Here is a 22078-nt window from a genome sequence, read left to right as displayed (position 1 = left end):
TTTGTTTTAATTTTCAAAAAAAAAATAACACTGTTGCCGAATACACGAAATCAAATAAGGTACAACTAAAAATAGAGGAACGAATTTATAATATTGTTTCTAAATATGACGAATTTGTTAATAACAATGATATCATTGCATACCTCACGGCCATTGGTCATAATTTAAAATTTTAATACTCTTATTTGTTAATAGTAATTTTTTCATAAACAAACTTATGCAAGTTGGTCTTGCTTAATTGTGATTCATCAATTATAACACTCATGTCTTTTTCTCTTGTATATTGTCATCATATTTACTTATTGTGCTTAGTTAGTATAGATTGTACATTTTCAAAATAAAAATAACTAAAAAAAAAGTAAGTTATGATCATTTTAAAAAGTACAAAAACAAAAAACAATTTAAAAATGGTCATAACTAACTTAAAAATAATATCAATAAAATCATCCGATACGCCCTAGATAATATTTAGATAATGTTATAATATTTTAACATATATTCTTGCCTTTAAATTGTATAAGAGTTAATTTAATTCTAATTCTAGAAATCAAATTACAGAGTAAAATGTATTATTATGAACTTTAATATATTCAATGTTGTAAGGTTATGAGGTTATGTAAGATGCATGTATATGAATACTCTTTTAAACACAATTTAATATAATTTATATTTCATTTAATAATGTCTGCCATTTTCAATCCACTATCAACAAAGTAAAATAATACGCTCACTTCAATATTTTAACAGAAAATTCAGGTTTAAAACAGATAATTATGTTAAGCTGTGAAAAAAAATGTCTCAATAATCATATTATTGTAAATATTCGTAATAAGTAATAACCGTAACAGGATGTCAATTAAAAATTAGATTATATAAATATCCATAGAGTACAGGCTCATAGCAATCAAATTATATAAGGTGTTTTTCAGTATTTGACTATGTACAGTGTTAGAATCTTAAGGTTCACAAAGGAGAACCGTGACTGGTCAGGATAACAATTAAATAAAAACTATTTAGTTCGGTTAGAATAAAACAAATATAATTATAATGTCTGTTAAAACACTCCAAATAACACAATCGGTAATACAACGGACTCGTTTCGTTACGAGTAAGAATCTGTTCATAGAATATATTATAATTCAAACGGTTGTACGGAGGTACGCGGCGGCGATAACGGCGTCGCCGGACCTTTACAAAAACCAGACTGAATAACTGTTTTTGGACGGGCCGCCCGCGCGGTCCGTGCTGGTTCTGTGGGCACGAGGCGCAGTGTGACCAATACAGGGCACACAGTGCCTCGGCCCTTACAATAACATAGATTAAACAAAATGACCGGGTGCTAACATTCGGCCTTCCTGGCCTGTGGGATCGCCCCCGATCCCAAGCAACCGAAATAACAAACAATTTTTTTTTTTTTTTTTTTTTTACAATAGTTTAACAAATAATTTTAACATAATAAGTCTACGAATAGATACATATATATAAGCGAAACAACATTAAAATCATTTCACAGATGAGATTACACAAAAAAAATAAATAAATAAATCCCCCAAGATAAACCTATATCTCGTCTAGCTGGTAATCCTCGAAACGGACAGGACGCCTCCTGGAGCGACTGGGCCGGGTAATCCCTACGACGGTTTCGTCGGAGCGTGTTACCTCGACCTCCTGTCGGACATTGTCTGGTTGGTCCTCTTCAACCTCGACCTCGTGTCGGACATTGTCTGGTGGGTCCTCTTCAACCTCGACCTCGTGTCGGACATTGTCTGGTGGGTCCTCTTCAACCTCGCGAAGAATTTTCCAGGACTTTAGTTGTGACACGTGGGCCGTCGTCGCGTACACTTCGCGACCATCGGTGGCCAGTTCCGCCACTCTGTACGTGTCACCCGGCAACACCTCCACGACCTGCAAGGGTCGTTCCCGATATTTAGCTTGCAACTTGGAGTTTTGGTCGGGCCGCGGTTGTCGCAACATCACAACGACCTCCCCTACGTCATATTTCACCCCTTGATGATGACGCTTATCGTAAGAGGCCTTCATACGCGACTGACTTTGCGCGATCGCGGATCGTGCATGATCTTGGAGCTCATGTGGGTCCGTCCAATTATCGCGAGTGCGGCTGTGATCGAACATGACGCCGCCGTGATACCGTGGGCTGTACCCATGTAGGACTTCGAAGGGTGACTTGCTACTTGATTTGTTCACCGCCGAGTTGAGGTGCCGTTCGATTTCCGGCAGATGAGTGTCCCAACGTTGTTGATCACCGGTCATCATGCTAAGGAGTGGTAGAATCGTTCTGTTTGCCCTTTCCACTTGCCCGTTAGCCTGCGGGTGCCGGGTGGAATTAAGGGTGTGGCTGATCCCTCGTTGTCGACAGAAATCTTCAAATGACCTACTGGTAAAACAAGTACCTCGATCGCTGATAATACGGCGTGGTACTCCACGTGTATCACAGAACTTAATTAAACGTCTTACAACACCAGCGGCATCAGTGGATCGGCTCGCGTACAGATGCGTATACTTAGTCATATTGTCAACCAAAACTAATATATATCGGTTACCTGTTGAACTAGTTTCGAAGGGCCCTAGATGATCGATATGAACAACTTCAAACGGTCGTCTTCCTGCTGGGATAGGGTGGAGGAGACCCGGTTTCTTGCCGGCTGGCCGTTTGTGGGTCAAACAATCCAAGCACATCTGTATGTGCTGTCGGACGTATCGTTTCAACCCGGTGAACCAGAAGTCCTGTGTTATCTTAGCCACCGTGCGATCCTGTGAGAAATGACCACCATAGTCATGGGCTCCGATAACTATTCCCTTTCTCATAGCTCTGGGGACAACAAGTAACGGACGACCTGCATATCTTCGGTATAAGATGCCGTCATGTACCTCGTACAGCTCGACGACACGTTTCTCATGATCGGTGAGTGTGTCGGATCGCGTGATCAACTCGATCAGCTCTTTGGAGGCGCTATCCGCCTGCTGCATGAAACGCACCCGGTCGGTCGCGGACATGGCAACGAACACGTTCAGACGTTCGACAAGTTCGGCGTCGACGGGGATATCAGGGACGCCAGTGGACGGTGGCTCAACTCGACTTAGCGCGTCCACATGAGCCATCCGCGTACCTGGCCGGAATTTGATGTCAAAGTCGAATTGCTGCAAAGTCTCGAACCAACGAGCTATCTGCGGGTTTACGGTCTTATGCAAATTTAGATATATTAGCGACTGGCAATCAGTGACAACAGTAAAGTGTAGTCCGAGTAAGTACGGACGCAGCCGGTTTAAAGACCAAATTACTGCGAACAGTTCCAAGCGACTGCTATGGTATCTTGACTCCGCATCGGTGGTCTTCTTGCTGACCGCATACACCATATGTAAATCTGTACTGGTCGGGCCCTGTAGAAGTATACCGGACAGTGCCACCGAGCTCGCATCAGTATGCACCTGAGTAACGGGCGCTTTTGGATCGAACATGCAGACTACCGGCTCCCGGCACAACAAGTCTTTAAGTGCGTCAAAAGAATTCTGTTGTGATTCGGCCCAACAGAATGGCGCGTTTTTACCAGTGAGCAGAGTTAGCGGAGCGGCTAACTTGGCATAATTAACGATAAACCGCCGGAAGTAGCCCGCCAAACCTAGGAATCTACGTACTTCATGGACGTCCCGCGGCGGCGGAAAATTTTTAATAACGTTCACCTTAGGACCGGGTCGGATCTCACCGCTCGATATCGTAAAACCGAGAAAATCCAGCTGACGGGCGCCAAAAGTACATTTGGCCGGCTTGAGTGTGAGATTCGCTGAACGAAGGGATTCAAAAACAAGTCGCATCACGTGGAGCATGTGTTCCCAGTCTTGAGATGGAATAATAATATCATCCAGATATATATATATATGTCCGGCGTCTTTTAACTCCTTAAACACGAGATTCATTGTCTTTTGAAACATGCCCGGCGCCCCTTTTAATCCAAAAGGCATACGCTCGAATTTCGCTGTAGTCTCCTCGGTGACAAAAGCGGTCTTTTCTTTCGCTTCGTCACTAAGTGGTATTTGTAAAAATCCGTTCGCGAGATCCAACGTGGAAAATAGTTTCCCCTCCGCGAGGTGACTGAGCAGTTCATCAACCTCCGGCATTGGATACGGTTGGTCCACTGTCTGTTGATTTAAACGCCGATAGTCAACACACAACCGCTTCTCGCCCGTTCCCTTGTTTACCAGCAAAACCGGACTGGCGTACGGGGACGTGGATTCCGAGATTATTCCGGCAGCTCTCCATTCATCCAGGATTTGAGTAATAATTCGACGGTCGGACGGAGAGGTGCGGTAAGGCCGCTGGCGGACGGGCTCGCTCCCGGGCGCTTCCACGATGTCCATGTAGAGCACGTCAGTGCAACCCAGCTCCGTCAAGGACTTGGCAAATACCTGCCGATACTCGTTCAGCAGCGTCAACAATTTTGTACGCTCGTCGAACGGGACGTTCATGTCTATTTTGACATCTTGCTCTACCAAGGGCGACGGTACGAGCTTCTCCGCGTCCACTAACGCTGTATATATATCGGAACACTCACTCGCGACGTTCTCTGTAGTAACGGAGGGGCATATCACGCTGGTAGCCTCGATGACAAATTCGTTACCTCTCTTATAATAATTCACGTGTGGTAGGTCCAGCCACGTGCGACCCACTAATACATCGACCGGTATTGAATCGTCGCTGACTACACAGACGGGGTGGTCTTCGGCGTGCGCTCCATCAATCGTGAGGCTCGCGGTGGTCTCGCCAAGAGTTACCACACTCGGTTGATCCATAGCACCGACCGTGTAGACTGGTCGAGCAGTCCGGCGCATCGTGACACCCGCGCGGTCGGCCAGTCCGGCCCGCACCAGCACATGCGACGAACCAGAGTCGATGAGGCAGGTGGTCTGGTGTTCGTTGAAGTATACAGTTTTAATAAAGGCATTAGTATTAGGTACCGTTTGTACCAACTCGGCACACATAGTCTCTGCTGTTGTCGCGGACGTGCGGGGTGCGACAGTACACTGGCCACGTGAATGAGAAGTGGACTTACATCCGGAGCACGGCTTCCGTGGTTTAGGGCAGTCTCTCGCTATGTGACCCGTACCACCACAATTATAACACCGAACCGTGGAAGACGGACCTCGGGGTGCCGTTGCAACAACTGGCGCACTCTGTTGAGACTCTGACGACGCCGTACCTTTATCGGTGCCACGTCGATTATAATTAGTATTTTGGCCACCAACCCTACTCGGTTTTGCGACGGGAGCGGCTTTCGGTGGCGTCGGGAATTGCCTACAGCGCATTTCATTCAAGCGCTCACATTCGCGTAAATCGGCTAGCAGCTCAGAACTGGTAGTGTGCGTCCTGCTCATAGCGTAAGTGGCGAGTTCCTGTGAGCGGATGCCCGCAATAATCTGTTCACGGACCTCGGTGAAACTCAAACTTAAGGCTTGGCAGAGCTGTAGTTTGTCGTAGAAGTAGTCGGCGATGTGTTCATCCTCAGCCTGGCGACGTTCATTCATTATGTTCCAACGGTCGGACATCCGCAGTGTCCGAACGAACGTAGCGCGGAACTTTGTCATAAACTCGGCCCAGTCGCGAAATCCTTCCGTCATAAACCAGCCTCGGGCGGCAGTCGTCAAATTCGATTTGACAAACTGGAGGCGGTATTGTACTGGCCAGTTGTTAATGGTGGCAAGGGCATCCACCGATCCCAGCCAATCCTCGGCAGCAATGCTTGTCTCATGCCCGGTGAAGATCGGCACCGAGCGATTGAGATCGGGCAGCAAGCGGAAGTCAGCGCAACTCGGCCCATTTGGCGTTGTTGTAGAATTGGTGACCGACGGGTTAGTCGGTGTAACATTCTGTTGCCCTTCCAAGATAGCCAAACGAGCTTGTAAATTGGCTGCTAATTCGACAAGTTCGTTGTAGGTCGGAGACTTGATAACGATTGGCGGCGTTTGTTGTGGTTCTGATTCTGTGTTAACCATATTCGAATATCAACCCGACAATAATAACGATCGTTATCAACTCGGAGCATGTGATAAACAAAACAGTCTGCAATCGCACTATCTCAGCTACAGCTGATAAACCGGGACGAAGGAACGGCGCGCGGCGTACGCACTCGCACGACCGGCGGAATAAAACGACGGACGGACGCACTCGCACGAACGGCGGACGGACGCACTCGCACTCACACGAACGAAAACGGCGGCGGCGGAGCGAGATAACGTTCGTACGTTGCGTTGTTGCGTAATCGGGTTTTCCCGGAGTCGCACACGGTTATAACGACGCGGCGAACCGAAACCTCGTGACAAAAACGGATCACTAATACGGGATTTCGGAATCGCTGGCGCACTCGGAAACACGTGTAGTGGGCATGCGGCGTATCCCACTTCTGAAATGTTAGAATCTTAAGGTTCACAAAGGAGAACCGTGACTGGTCAGGATAACAATTAAATAAAAACTATTTAGTTCGGTTAGAATAAAACAAATATAATTATAATGTCTGTTAAAACACTCCAAATAACACAATCGGTAATACAACGGACTCGTTTCGTTACGAGTAAGAATCTGTTCATAGAATATATTATAATTCAAACGGTTGTACGGAGGTACGCGGCGGCGATAACGGCGTCGCCGGACCTTTACAAAAACCAGACTGAATAACTGTTTTTGGACGGGCCGCCCGCGCGGTCCGTGCTGGTTCTGTGGGCACGAGGCGCAGTGTGACCAATACAGGGCACACAGTGCCTCGGCCCTTACAATAACATAGATTAAACAAAATGACCGGGTGCTAACAACAGGACGCAGATTGATATTCCTATTTTATTCTATTTCTACACCAACTCATTTGTTTTTTTTTTTTTTGATTTTGCAGGACAATAAATAATTGTACCACGGACATTCTTGTTTTCGTAAATTTTTACCATGGACATTTTCTATGTCAGACATTTTTGTAAACTGCCTACTGGTAGTGACGTGGTTATGGGAGAGGGGGAATGAAGTTGTTGTGCAAATTACCTATACCTAACACCACCGAAATCTTCTTGTTGTGATTGTAAAATTTACGTTTATATGTACTTACAATATATGATTTTGTTATTAAAATATTGCAACAATTATATATTTCATACAATTGTTGATTGTTGCCCCATATTGCTATAATATTATTAATATTACTTCAATACAGCTCATGTAGCATAGGTGAACCCGGTGAACGCATAACAATATACATAGCATATATGTATAATGTGTATTAGTTTATTTTATTTTTTAATTTCATAACTTTTGCTCAACGTAATGAATAGAACTGGTCGGTCGGTTTCGGTTGTCTTATTGGACAGCGTATGTATACGTTAACTATACGTCTATACAGTATTATAATACGTTGAACGGTTGAACTTTGAACAGAAAAACACAATAATGATAATGAATAATAGTAATACAATATACAAATAACAATATATAATTAATAATATAGGTAATAATACAGTGGAACTTCCATAATAACGAAGTCGAATGAGCAGCAAAAAAAATTCGTTATATAGAGGAATTCGTTAAATAGAATTACGTATTTTTTTCAACTTTTTTTTTATTAATTTTTTATTTTATTTTATGTACTATGTAATTTAATTTTTTACCTTAAATATAATTTATAGTATTTATGTAATTTAAAAAAAATAATCTGTAAGTTTTGTTTGCTTATTATTTTTGAAAATTGTCCTTCTTTCGTAAAAAGTATCTATATCGTCAAGTTTTAAAAAAAATTCATCAGGAACATTTGCTTCTTGTCTAAAACCATTTCTTACCACTGATAAAGCGTTTAATATGTTAAATTTTCTTTTATTAACGAATCTGATATAGGCAGATTGTTATTTCGTATACCAGTCATCCATTTAAGAACAGCGTTGTCAACTTCTTCATAGACACAAATTTTCATTCGTTTTCTATTGCTGAGGAGAGAAGAATTTTGCATTTGCTTGGTTATGTTTTCATGATTTTTCAAAATGGTTGATAGAGAACTTGTTAGAATATTATATTTTGCGGCAATATCTTTTTTTTAACACCTTTATCGACTTCGTTTAAAATTTCAAATTTATCGGCATTCCATTTTCCTCCACATTATTTTCGACTAAATTTATGTCTATTTTCCTCCAATATTTTAGTAAATATTTTTGTTGTAGTATTACGTTCCGTTTTATAAAGATAGAGTAAAGCTAGGATCACATTTTGCGCTTACCGGTTAATGATTATACACTCTGGTATCGGCTATCTATATCAGCTATCGATTAAGCCTAATAAAGATACGTCATACGTACATATTCCATATGGGAATATACGTATATACTTATATATTGTTATGTTGTGTATCAGTTGTCACTTCTTATTATGACTACACACAATGAGTGAGACCGCGAATATATACAATATACTCGCATCAATAAGACTATATTTTTAGTAGCGAACTGTACGTCGACTAGTCACTAGTGTCTATTGTGTTGAATGTCTTTATAGTTCTTGTGTTTCATATTACATTTATTTTAATTTACATTATTAATTGGAGGAAAATGGTCAGTGGAGGAAAACGGTATCTCGTTTTTGGAGGAAAATGGATACGGCCCATTAAGCATGCTCACATAATTGCAGTCATCCCCATTTTATCCTTCATACTTTATTCAAATTTCGATTTCAGGAATTGATAAGTATACTTGGAGACAATAGTTTCTAATATTTAGATTTTTGTACAAATGAGTGTCTTAGTGATACAAATACTTTTATTTATCAAATAAGAACCACCACTTAATTTTGCAAATTATTTAGAGACGATATTTTAAAAATTGTTACATTTATGTGTTATATAAATTGAAATTTAAAGAGTGGTTTCTGTGCTATTAAACTTTATGTATCTAAGTACCTACTTTGGATATAGCCCTTAATAATGGTTTTATGTATACAATTTAAAATAATGAAATACTTATTACTTATTAGTTAGTCTAATACTTATTAATAATGATACTCAGGGAATTTTACAAATTATAAAATTTTCAAATTCAAATTTATTTTACACCTAAAATTTCCTGTAATAGCTATAATAATTTAAAACATTTTTGATTTGGTATATTAAAATTTCCAGAGTAATTCGTATAAATACAGTAATTTACGGTAGAATATGATTGTTCTAATAAAAAAAAAAATGGAGAGTTTAAATGATTCTTAAAAAACATATTTTTAAACGTAATTAAAAATACTTATAACAGTTAAAACTAGAATTTGAATGAATAAGGATGATATTTCTTTATTGAACCACTCTGTATAAATATATTTTATGTTCGTCAAAGAAATTATTGTGCGTATGTAAAGGTATATACAAAAGATTTTTTTAAACCATTCTACTATAAAAAAAAAGAATAGTAAATAAAAACAAACCCTCTCAAGATGTTTGAGTTTTTGCATTAAGTAATTAAAAAGTATTCGGTCCATCGCGTTATTCGTTTTATTAAAAACAATTAACACGATACTTAAAATGAGTCTAATGAACAAAAAAAAAAATTTAAAAAAAACGACGATTAACCACATTATTGATTGTACAATGAACAACTATTGCTATTATATTATACATTATACCACGGCTGTAACGACTAACGAGTGTATCGTACAATATTAAAATATTATTAATTATTATACGTTTTTCCGTCGATTATGAGCAATAATTATTCATTATTCATTATGATTAACAGCTTACAAGTGTTTGAAGTTGAAGTACATTGCACGTAAATACATATAGCCTATATGAATAAATAATAATAATGATATTATTAATAGCTAGGTACCTAGTAACGTATTTTAAAAATGTAAAAATATCTTTCATTAAGTTTTTAAAATTTAACGCAAATATAGTTTATAAATACGTTTAAAACATGTTGAAAATACTTTTGAATATATTTTATTTATCTTGGGTGTGTTTATTAGTAACTACCAATTAAGTTAGGTATAATGCTCTTCAGAATCAAATGTTTAAAATAAAATATTTTATGTTATTTTGGTGTATACATATTTATGTACAATTACTAAATATTTTTTTAAAGTGAGAGAAGAAAAAGTTATGAAACGAATTCTCTTAGAATTTAAAGTACAAATATTCCTGTCTATATTTTTAGTATTTTGTATTCTGAAATATAAATCACAAAATAAATATTTCAAATATGGTTTAAATATTTTTTCTAAAAGTACTTCAAAGTATTTGAAACAAATAACAAGTATTTTAATATTTAACACGTATAGATTTAGTACCAGTGACATTAGGGAATGGTGGATATGGGTGATAAGTAATAACGTATGATTTTCCCAATTTTGAGTTGGCATTTGGCACAGAAACTATTCGTAAAATTAAAATAAATTGTTATGATGGTTGTTTTCTTATTTTGTTTTAATAATATTATTACATAATATTATTATTCTGTAAGTATTTTATAATGACTAGGTTGAGATTGGTGTATTCGCCTTGATGTAATCGTAACTCATAAACTCTAGACCTTTTTGGCAGAGTGGCCCAAATCAATTATGATTTAGATATTTAAAGATATACTTGGAGATATTTTATCAATTTGATTTTTTGAAATATTTAATTAATTACCTACTATCATAAAAAAATTGTAATTTGTAGTTTAATTATTAAAGTTTCATAATAAAAATTTATCAGGTTACAATGTATATAACAAGTACAGCACGGTTCGCAGGGTGGGCAATGAATAATGATCCACCTTGTCCATGCCCACCTCGTGCGCATGCCTGTGCTCATAATATATAAGGTTAACACAGAACGATTTATTGTATCTATGATTTTTTTTCTACTAAAAATAGTTATATACCTTTTTTGTGAAATAACTACATTTCATTATGGTTTTCATGTATAAGTTTTCATGATACTGGCTTTATGTTTTTTATAAGGTAAATATTTCCCTGCAACACAAAAACAATACTAAACAAACAAACTTTCGCAAATATCTCACATATCTAATATAAGAGAAATATCAACTAATTATTATCGATGGAATTATTACCTTATTGCTATCATTATTTTAAAACAATAATTTTATCAAAATTAGCAAAATTAGTTCATCCAACATATAATTATTTGCATCCAGAATTTTTAAAAGTATAGGTAGTTAATTAATTTACTAAATATATATATATACATATTATATAAATGGTACATCAACTCATACAAAATAAAATTAGCATGTTTTACAAGTTACTTTACAATAAAATAAAGAAGGTTTCTTACATAATCTTGAACCAGACATAACCACATAATTAGTATTTTATTATTTAAAGTAACTATTCCCGAATATTCCACAATATAATAATAGATCAATTGTGATCGCCTAAATACAATAATAATTATGCAGATTCCTATTTTCTTTCTTGGAGCTGGTTCAATTGTATATATATGGTACCGTACTAATGTATTATGTTTCTGAAGACAACATTTATTCATATAATCATATGCACGATGACAACTATAGTCGGGTGAATGAAAAGTGGCCGCTGATGCCCACGCACCTAGCGGTGAATTTTCATCATTGTACCGCAAAATTATGGAAAAAAGCGCGCGCATTTTGAATTATTAATCATTATTAATCGCATTTTATGTGATTCACTTTGAGAACCCATGGCTTATCGAAAAAAAAAAGGTTCCTATCATATTGCCAGCGGCCACTTTTCATTCACCCGACTATAAAACTTAGCTAGTTTGATATTTATAAACTATGATTCAGCCAACTTTAGGATTTTGCTGTTCAAATATAGATACTAAGTACAAAAATATAAGGGTTTCACATTTGGTAAAATTACTAGACTCTCCTACCTATTATAGGGCCGTGATAAATTAAGTTGTTGAAACAATAGTCAATCTATTCTAAGCCCGATAATAAACCAACTATTTCAGAAATGAATAGAAATTTAATTACTGCATTACACAGTTATTTCAACCAAAAATAATACACCTCGAGTTAAAAAAAAAAAAACAACAACAGCAACATTGAAACATTATAACAAAATAATAACGTATCCTAAAAAAAATATATACAATAAAGATACGATAGGAATATTTAAAGCCAAGTAAATGGTATTTAATTCAATAAAAAATATTCCAGTTAATAATTTTCAATTAAAATTATTAACCGAAAACTGTCTGAAAAGCTCTAATCAAAGAGATAAAATATGTTTACCTTTCAATAAAAGTGTTATAATAATATGTTCAAAATAATCGATTTAGTCACACCTAAATTAATAACATAGAGTGGTAAAAACAAATACTAACTAGTATAACGCAAGAAAATTTCAGCATTGTCAAATAACTAATTGAATAAGTGAGAGTAGGATCTGCAGTAATTGTTATGATAAGCAAAAATCCAATCAATAATATATCTATAAACTAGACATAGTTGATTGAAAATATTTCTGATAATTACGAACTAATTCTACTTACTAATAGCAAGTCTATTTCAATCTTTAAAATGATAAAACCTCTGTAAATAATTGACTAACCACTCATAAATTTAATTACAGCAAAATAATATTTAGAATATGATCATAATTCATAATAATAAATTCAATGAAAAACACTCGATTGATAATTAAAGTTATAATATTAACAAATGGCCAATATACAATTGAAACACTAAATAAATGTTTTAATATTACAATATCGTTATTTTATTGTAGGTATCATTATATAATATTTACATGTAAACCATTGTACAGTCTAGCTGTAAATAAAATAACTACATATAATTATTTATTTCACTCTATAAGAATTATAATAGATTTTTTGTTTAGATACTCAATTTTAAACTTCAAATATGTGTAAAAATAAATGTGCCAATGTGCTCTCAAATATTTTGTATTAAATTTTCGAAGTTCTTTACTTTCAAACAAAAAATTGTAATACATAAATCTAAAAATATTTTTAAAAGAGATTATTTCAAATTTATTTTTATTATGTTAAATAAATTCAAAGTATTTTAAACATTTTATTATATCGAACGTTGAAGTAATAATTTGTTAAAAAATTTAAGTTTTTACTGTTATTTATTTTTGGAATTTATCAGAAAAAGATATAAATTGGTTTTGTGAAAGAATCTCGTCTTAACCTAATTTTACTTTTTGTTTTTTTTTTCAATTATTTTTAAAAAATACTAAATTTCTTTACTTTCAACCCGTCAATGTACCACCTAGAATCTAGGCCTCAGATCTATTTTTTTGCACAAAAACAAATCACAAAGATGAAAATAGTAAAATCCAAAAAAAATACCTTATATGTAACACGTAGATACGTGAGTACTGCGTTTTATTACAATTTCGTCATACCATCGTGATGACTTTTAAATGTAGGTTAGAATCAAAATCGAACCGAATTTTGCAGCGTTTATTGCGTGGGTGGTATGTATAGGTACATTTAACCTTATACCAATACTAACTGCTTTTGTTTCAAAATAAAACATTGAAGACTGCAGGTTGGCTTCCGACTTGTGCCGGTCGCACGTCGTACGTGCAACGAAAGATAAGTACTCTCACGTAACCTCGAAGAAAATACCAAAAGATTTTGTTGTTTAAGTTCAGAACCATGGATAATCGTCCCGGCCTGCGAATATTTGCAGAGAGCCTTAGTTTTTATTTCGTACAAATACATCGATAACGGTTCGTTGCCGTGCATATTAAAATTAAAAAGTCGATAAATATTATTATTAGATATTACTATTCAGTATTCTGACACTGCATGCGTTGTAAAAATGCGTGGTTACCTACCGAGTTTGCGGAGATGTGTTACAACTTACAAGTTGTATAAATTACTTACTGACATAGTTATTATTCCATTGGTTCGTGAAGGCTATACGCACAATTTGAATATTAGCCTAAACTTTTAAGTCGATGAGGAGTTTATTCTAAATAAATAACCATTTTACCGAGAAGATAAAAATAGTTGTAAGATTTTGCAAAAATACCAAAAAAATTGTTTTTTATTGAGTTAGGAACGACTTGTTTATTACTCGTCAGATGGTAGAAGGTGTAGATCGTTTCGGCAAATCGTACCAAAATGTGTTCTGTCAATAATTATAAATCAATTGGGAGAATGTTTATTCCACAAGAAATATCGCGTAGGTGAATAAGAGGGTACCGTCTATGAATAGGTAAATTAATTTTTATATTATAATATTGTAAACCTAGTAATATATTATATTGTCGATTGAAAAATTAAGCAACTTATAAAATATATATTAAAAAATAAAATATAAATATAAAATTCTTAATTTTGAAAAGATATTGGTATATTGGTATATTGGTATAATATCGTACGATCTTTCATCGGCTCTTCACTCTATTATATAGCACCAGGTGGGTGTTAGGCAATCACGACCTCATTGTTTTATTGAATGTTATGTTTTGTAATGTAATTTTAATCATTTTTATTCAATAAATGAAATTGCATCGGGATGGGGATAAGTAGTGTGCAAATGGTTCACTTCCGTGTGGTGATGATACCACCAGGAAAAAAAATTAAATATACATTCAATATTAAAAAAAAAAAATTCTAATTAATAAAAAAATCATATACGAATAATATAATGCAAACAATTAATAACGTTTATTATGCTGATTTTTAAAAACGTTTGCATTAAAATCACCAAGTATTTATCTTATGCAGTTAAAAATAATTTCACTCACACCCAAATGGTATATAATATGATAGTCACCCAAAACTGACTATTAATTTTGGTTGACATACGATTCCGCACGATTACCTACCCGAATTCCGTATACATTATCGTAATACAAAAGATATTTTTATTTAACCCAAATTTAACACGATTCCGCATAAAAATCGTTGCAACGTTGCCAGTTATAATGTTGTTGAAGTAAAAATAAAATCATACAAAAATAGTCAAATTAGTTAAAATACATAATAATTTAAATAAGTACCTAGTTAATTAAAAATATATAAAAAATAAGTATATGTGAATAATAATCGCGAATAATAATTAATAGTCAAATATATTGTGAATAATCGTAGTTAAATTAGTTAAAATAAATAATAATTTAAATAAGTACCTAGTTAATTACAATTTTTTTCCTTGATATCGAGGACCAACTTGTGATAAAAATTGAATGATATCAATTTGATTTGTTTCATACTTATTGTATGCATCTATGGTGAATTCCATACGTTATTTTTCTTTCTCGTTCAATATTTTTGAATCATTATATTATAAAGTAATTGATCTTATTTTAGTTTCGGTTTCCGACTGAAATTCCATCAATACTTATATAACTAAATAAATATGTGGATTAGAGTGATACATTTGGCCGTTATATGTGTGATGAAAGCTTTCAGAACCATTAGTTGTTCTATAAAAGTATAAGTAACTATTTTAATAAAATTAAGATTTACTTTTATTTTCATTTAAAAAAATTAATTTTACCTCGGACTCATTGAAGGATTTTCTGCCCACAATTCTGGTGGAAATAAGTATTGATCTTCAATGTAATTCTTCAAAATATAGTCTGAGAACAAATATTCTGCAGAATCGTTGGGGCAAATACTTATAAGTTCGGCGAATGCTTCATTTACTTCATGACATGCAAGGAAAGGTAAAGCGAAAAATTGCTTTAACCACTTTCCGAGTTCATCATTTGAATTCATATATGCTTCTCTTAAACCAGATTAACTTTGAATCTAAAAAAAAAAATGTTTATAAAATAATTAAATACATTTATAAAATGTAGGTAGGTATAGGTACATTATTGTTACTATCCTTACGCAACCAAGATTGTCCTATGTGAAATCTACAAGCCACTATTTTTACATTCGGGAAAACAGATAGGACTGCCTTATGTGCACTAATTTCAAAGTCCAGGTGTATTATTTTTATATTTAATAATTTATCGCTGATTTCTGTGCAAAGTTGTCGAAAATAATTCCATAAATCTACGCAAGTATTTTGAGTTTTGTCTTTTAAAAAATAAATATATTAGTGGTAAATAAAATCCATTTCTATAACTATATATTGTGTACAGCTGTAAAAAGTACTTAAGTGAATAGTCAAATGTTCCATCACAAAATAATTCTGAACCAAATTGAGTCAAGAAGTTAATATTTTGAATAGTTGTAAGGCAAATAAAATTTTTATCTGCTGCAGCATAGATAAATTGTTGATTTTATACGTGAAACATTTATCAGTTTTTAAAATCCTCAGTTGTTGTACAGCGTTATCTAATGATGTTGGAAGTACAGAACATTTTTTTCTTCGTTGTTCATACATTGCTTTGCTAACGGATTTAATATCCTGGTGTCTAATTGCCGATGATTCTGGAGTTTGGAGTAGGTAATTCTCTGCGAATGATTTTGATAGGTTTACTGAAAATTGATTCCTCTGCTTGTCGCTTACAGTTTTCTCTGAGTAGTTGTTTTTCTATTTTATTAGGAGTGTCAGCCGGATGACTATATATACCTTTTGAGTCGAGTACTATTTTTTTTTCTGAATTTTAAATAATAAACGCAGTGAAATTTTTGTCAGAAGAGCAGCGCTACTTTAAAAGTTAAACACCAACAAATCTATGTTTATAACCATTAACAACGGCAAGTTCCTTATTTCTCTCGGGCACTATTATACGAATTTTTGAATTTTTTAAATTATTCATTTTAAATTCTAAACTCACACACGGTTTAAAAGTCAACGGATAACAGTAAAACACAATAATGCGATCGCAATATACGTACGAACAGATATCGAAGAGGTAACTGATGCGTCCAGATAAAACATATATGTAATAAACTGCAGACTAATCAGATAAGCTAGTATTTAGGGAAAAACCAAAATAATATAATATTATATTACTTATTTTATGTAGCATTAATACCAACAATTTTTAGGTTTAAAATAATTTTTATAATACAATCGACAACGTCGCAAATTAGTTTCGTGCGGAATCGTGTGAATGAAAAGGTATATGCGGAATAATATTATAATGCGGAATCGTGAATTTACCATTCTGATTAACACAGGTATTAGGTACTAATACTATTGTATTGTCTGTGGAGAATCTAAAACTGAAGATTTTCAAATCTTTGAAGAGTTTTTTTTCAACAAATAGTTTTATTTTACCCAGACCAAAGCAGATAAATATAGGTATAGGTTATTATACAATAACATAATAATATAATATATATTATTTTTTAAGTTCAGGTGGTTGAAATATAATATGTAGGACGTAGATATTATACTATAGTTGGTCATGAGACAAATTGTTAATTTTTGGATTCAAGAGTTTGATGAAATTAATTGTAAAAACAATATATTTCTTAACTAAAAACTGTATTTTTAAAAGTATTAATTACTTGATGTTTTTTGTTTACACCCTGATTTTTAATCTTATTTTATTGATAGTAATAGTTATATTATTATATCTGTACAAAAAGACCAATATTTTAAGATTTAATTTTTTAAATTAATATGTTTTTTGCGAACGCATATGGCATAAAAGTTTTTAAAATTACAGTTTATATTTTAACTCCATGTGTATAAAATTACTAAAAAAGTCCACCATCTTGTTTTACCGTTAACAACAGCTAGCACAAGGATATCAGTACACCACAATAATAGTCCACAACAATTCTTCAACTGTTTGACAGATTGTATACTGGACTGAACAGAACGGCAGATGTGACCAACCATTTGTCCAAAGTTGTTGAGATAGGACGAGAGTTGTGGAAAGCATTTTAATTAATTTATACAAAAGCTTCTCGGATAATGAAAAAAAAAAAATATATTTAATGTATGTGTATTTATAAATAATGAAGTAGAGAACATGTTTTAGATGAATCGAGCCAATGATTGATATTTATTAAACAATTTCAAACAATAAAACAATACAATTAATTAAATGGTATAGTATATTGGCTATAGTTGCCTAACATACACGTTTAACGTATTATATAAATCATTGTATCCACGTTAAATTATGAATGAAATAACTAAATTAAAGTTTCACGTTATTTATTATTTTATGAAGTTATAATAATACATACATCTTATAGATTATAGAACACTGAACATTATAGTACTATAGGTACATCCACCTAAGATTTTAGGTACTGTTTATATTCTTTAGAATATCACGGGAACAAACAATGAAAAATCATCCTATTATGTCCATTTTATCACGAATTATTGTAATTCATACGCTACAGAAATATTGAAATTAATATATTATACTTTGTTATTTTAGGATTGGACACTACAGATAAAATACGTTCAACTACGAGATGCCGGTTTGTACGAATGTCAAATATCATCACATCCACCGAAAAGCATTTTTATCAATTTAAAAGTTGTCGGTAAGTAGTCACGTCGTTTATCTCTAGCAAATGAAAATCATATTTAAAACTGTAAATGCGCTTAATATTATAATATATAATTTTGATCATAAATAATTAATGAACATAAATTTGTTTGCTATATTATTATTAATTATATTTCTACTCATATTGTGTAATGAACAATAAAAAAGAACTGTTAATTAAATTTAAAACATGATAAATTATAGGAGTTGAATACGACGAAATACCTTTTACCCATATTACCTACCAAAACAAAAGAATACGCGTTTTAAATGTATTAAGTAAAAAAACTCGTGTTTTTCAGTACCTAATTAAATATTAAATTTTTTATTTTTGTATTGTTAGGAAAAATGTAATCGTACAACTGTAAAAGTAGGATCCTGAATTGTACCCATTAACAAATTGTTAATGAGCAGTTTGATGGTAGTGAGAAATGTGGAAAATTAATCTTGCAGCAGAAATTTCGTAGAAAACAGTTTATTTTATTTATAAATATTATAAATTATTTTAAAAATGACAGCATATTTTGAGAGTATAATATTTCTGATAAGGCCGACTTGATAATTATAGTTTTCTATAATATGGTTTGAGTTCAAGACGAATTATATGTTTTAATTTTATACTTCAGAGCACTTATTATGAAAATGTTGGTGTATGAAATACATTAAATTATATTGAATTGTTTGATTTGTGCTCGGAGTTAACAATTGTTGATCGAAGAACTGCGCACGGCAAATGTTTTGATCGTATAGCGCCCGAAATTGTGAGAAATATGCAATTCAAATACGTCGGATCTGATGCTCCTTGAAAATGACTGGGAGGAAATTTAACATCTATGTGTCTGATCACGAGTCCGTGGTGTGCGCTGTATCGGCGATGATGGCGGACACACATAAATAGACGCATATGTCACAAAGGAACGGAACAAAGGGAATATTGGAAATTCAGGCTAGTGTTTTATGGAGGGATCCTCGAGGTCGGTTCGGTATGGTGCAATGACTGTCTAGGCTTACAGAAATCGGCCCATTCTTACATACTACCTACTTAAAGTTACTTAAATTACAGTATGTGATGGACCAATCCAGTGAGCAACACAACTTGACGACCTGGGCGGCCACACACACACAACACTCACTGGGTTGCTGGCGGACGCTGAGTTCTCTGGCTCCAGTCCCAATCTTTGGTGATAGTTAGATTCCACAGTAGTCAGTAACCGATGACGTTTGCAACAAGGTGATAGTGGTGAAAATTGAAACCAATACGTGGTACTTACTGTACTTGTCCGCAGTCTCGCAGAGGTAGATAGCAAGGTTTGAATCGAAGTGGTATAAAAATGAACACAGACACAATGTATGTATATAATATGTAGGTATGTATATTGTACCTAAATGGCAGCGTACATCAACCGTCGATGATGAATGAATCACCGACTTAGGTTTGCTGTAATAACGAAAACAGTTAATTTGTAATACACAATTATATTCTGCCATAATGGTGAAAATAGATAATTTACAATAGAAAGGTATTCGAAAAGGATTTTTATACTCGTAATAACATAAAATGGATAATTTTTTTTTTAAATAGTGTTTAAAACATTTACATTTTTAAAATAGGGGATGTTGCTTTATATTTCGATTTCAGTATTACGAAATTCTCGGAAAAAATTGGTAAAATGGTCGTTTGTCATCGGTGACGGAGAGGTACATAATAGAACAATAATTTAATAATAACCCAAAATCAGAAACACCATATTATAATCATCTAACCACGGGGATCGGATGCGAGTCAGGGAAAATTATAATATTATAATTATGCAGTTTCATGGCACGTGCAGCACCGTAGGTTGTCGGTGGATTGTTGGAGATAAAAATGGGTATTGGGTTTTAGTTTCGATTTTTGTTGGAACTACGAAATGTCCATTATGACATTATCGTGGGCTTAGTAAGCTGCAATTAGCGTTTGGTGTATTATAAACCCTAAACCGTCACTTTTAGCTGTTATAATATGCGTTCGATAAAAAAAAAAAAAAACTGAAATTGAAATTGATGAATCTCGAACGACCGAAAAATGTCCTTTTGACTGGCCAAGTTATTTTATTTTAATCCACTCGGGATTCGAGTACGACGTTGTGCAGTCACCGGGCTGGAATGATATAAGCATAATGCGTCTTGCTGACACTGATCTCCGTTATTCTTTAGCTTCGGTCTCCGAAATGTAAATATATTATAATTATAAGATACACTAAATATATTATATACTAATAATTTATGCATATTATAGTGGATGTGTTACTTACTGAAATCTTTAAGGTGTTAATATGGGAAATATTAAAACAAAATTATTTAAGATAAGTGAAAATTTGAATTATAAATAATATTTATAAATTTGTATACCAATTTAAACTTACCTAAAGCAGTTATGGTCCTTATTCATTACTTTTATTAGTTGTTTTGTAGTTACGAAACTTTACTGACAGCCTATTAGAACGATGACGCAGATTTAGCTACTATTACACCTAGTACTGGTGTGATTTTAGAAATATTCAATATGATTTTGTAATAGCATACCAACTAATGACACTGACTGGACCACCTTTAGTAAGATTCATTGAATTGGTATTTACGATTATTTGAATTTTTCATTTAGTTTTCTGTACTAAGATATTTAGAGGATGACAGTGAAACACACTATTCGTATTACACGATTATTATGTTGTGTTATAAGATGTACTCGTATATACGTATATTAATAGCGGTGCACGATAAAAGTTTCGTACCTACTTTTGAGAATTTAAAGTTACAACGACCGTATTATATTATAAGTATTGCTGCAGTCCAGACTTGCAATATAAATTCCCACATGATATTATCTTAACCATGGGTTAATATAATAACGTAAACCATCCGTCCTAAGTCGTTGTACATATTATTATCATTTATCATCTACCATAATATTATAATGATGTATGGTAATGGCCGACCCGGAAATGTCTATCATTACGCCGACGGACGAGACGTGATGTGCCACGCGTTGTTGTGTATGTATGTACACGCGCTTACCTAAATAAATATATTTTGTATCTTAAACATTTTTATCATATAAACTTCTCAAAATATCTCAAAATTCTCCCTCTCCTATAAAAGTGAATACTTATTCTCGAAAATCTTGCCATCATGATAAGCGATTTTTGGAAGTTCATATAGTTTTTGAGTGTTTCTTATAGGCCACTAATTATTTATACAAATTATATCTAATAGAAAATAACTTTAAGCTGGCGAAATTTTAAACTTATAATTATCAAAAATTATAGTTATATAATTTTACTTAAATGAAATTTAAAAACTTAATAATATTACTAATTAATTAAAAATAATTTTTCAAAATCAGTGTAAATATTTTTGTGAATTACTCGTATTATTTATTTTACTATTAAAATGTAAGTTAATACTTAAAATATACTTAAAAATTAATATGTATCATTATTAAAATTGTATTTTATATTTTTATTATTATATTGCTGAAAATAAAAATAAAAAATTGGGTCAGTGGATGTCACTCAGCTGTGCAGTTTAATACAAGTGGGTCACTGAAATTAATGGTATTAAATTTGAATTCAATGATATAGCATCATTGTAGATGAAATACGGTTCTAAACGGAG

At 33.5% G+C, this 22078-nt stretch overlaps 1 protein-coding gene across 3 annotated transcripts in view; it reads left to right on the top strand.

Moving 5' to 3' along the window:
- LOC107173681 (uncharacterized) overlaps positions 1-22078 on the top strand; it is a 447370-nt gene that overhangs the window by 361395 nt on the left and 63897 nt on the right. For all 3 annotated transcript variants that reach the window (XM_089225025.1, XM_089225024.1, XM_015524309.2), the window contains one exon: positions 18308-18416. In XM_089225025.1, the coding sequence (XP_089081151.1) occupies positions 18308-18416 (109 nt within the window). The remainder of the gene's footprint in view (positions 1-18307; positions 18417-22078) is intronic.

Source organism: Diuraphis noxia, unplaced genomic scaffold (genome assembly GCF_037042655.1).
Source record: "Diuraphis noxia isolate RWA-SAM2 unplaced genomic scaffold, SU_Dnox_SAM2 contig0003, whole genome shotgun sequence".
Taxonomy (NCBI): Eukaryota; Metazoa; Arthropoda; class Insecta; order Hemiptera; family Aphididae; genus Diuraphis; species Diuraphis noxia.
The sequence above is the reverse complement of the archived record's forward strand: the minus strand, read 5'-3'. Positions and strand labels throughout refer to the sequence as shown.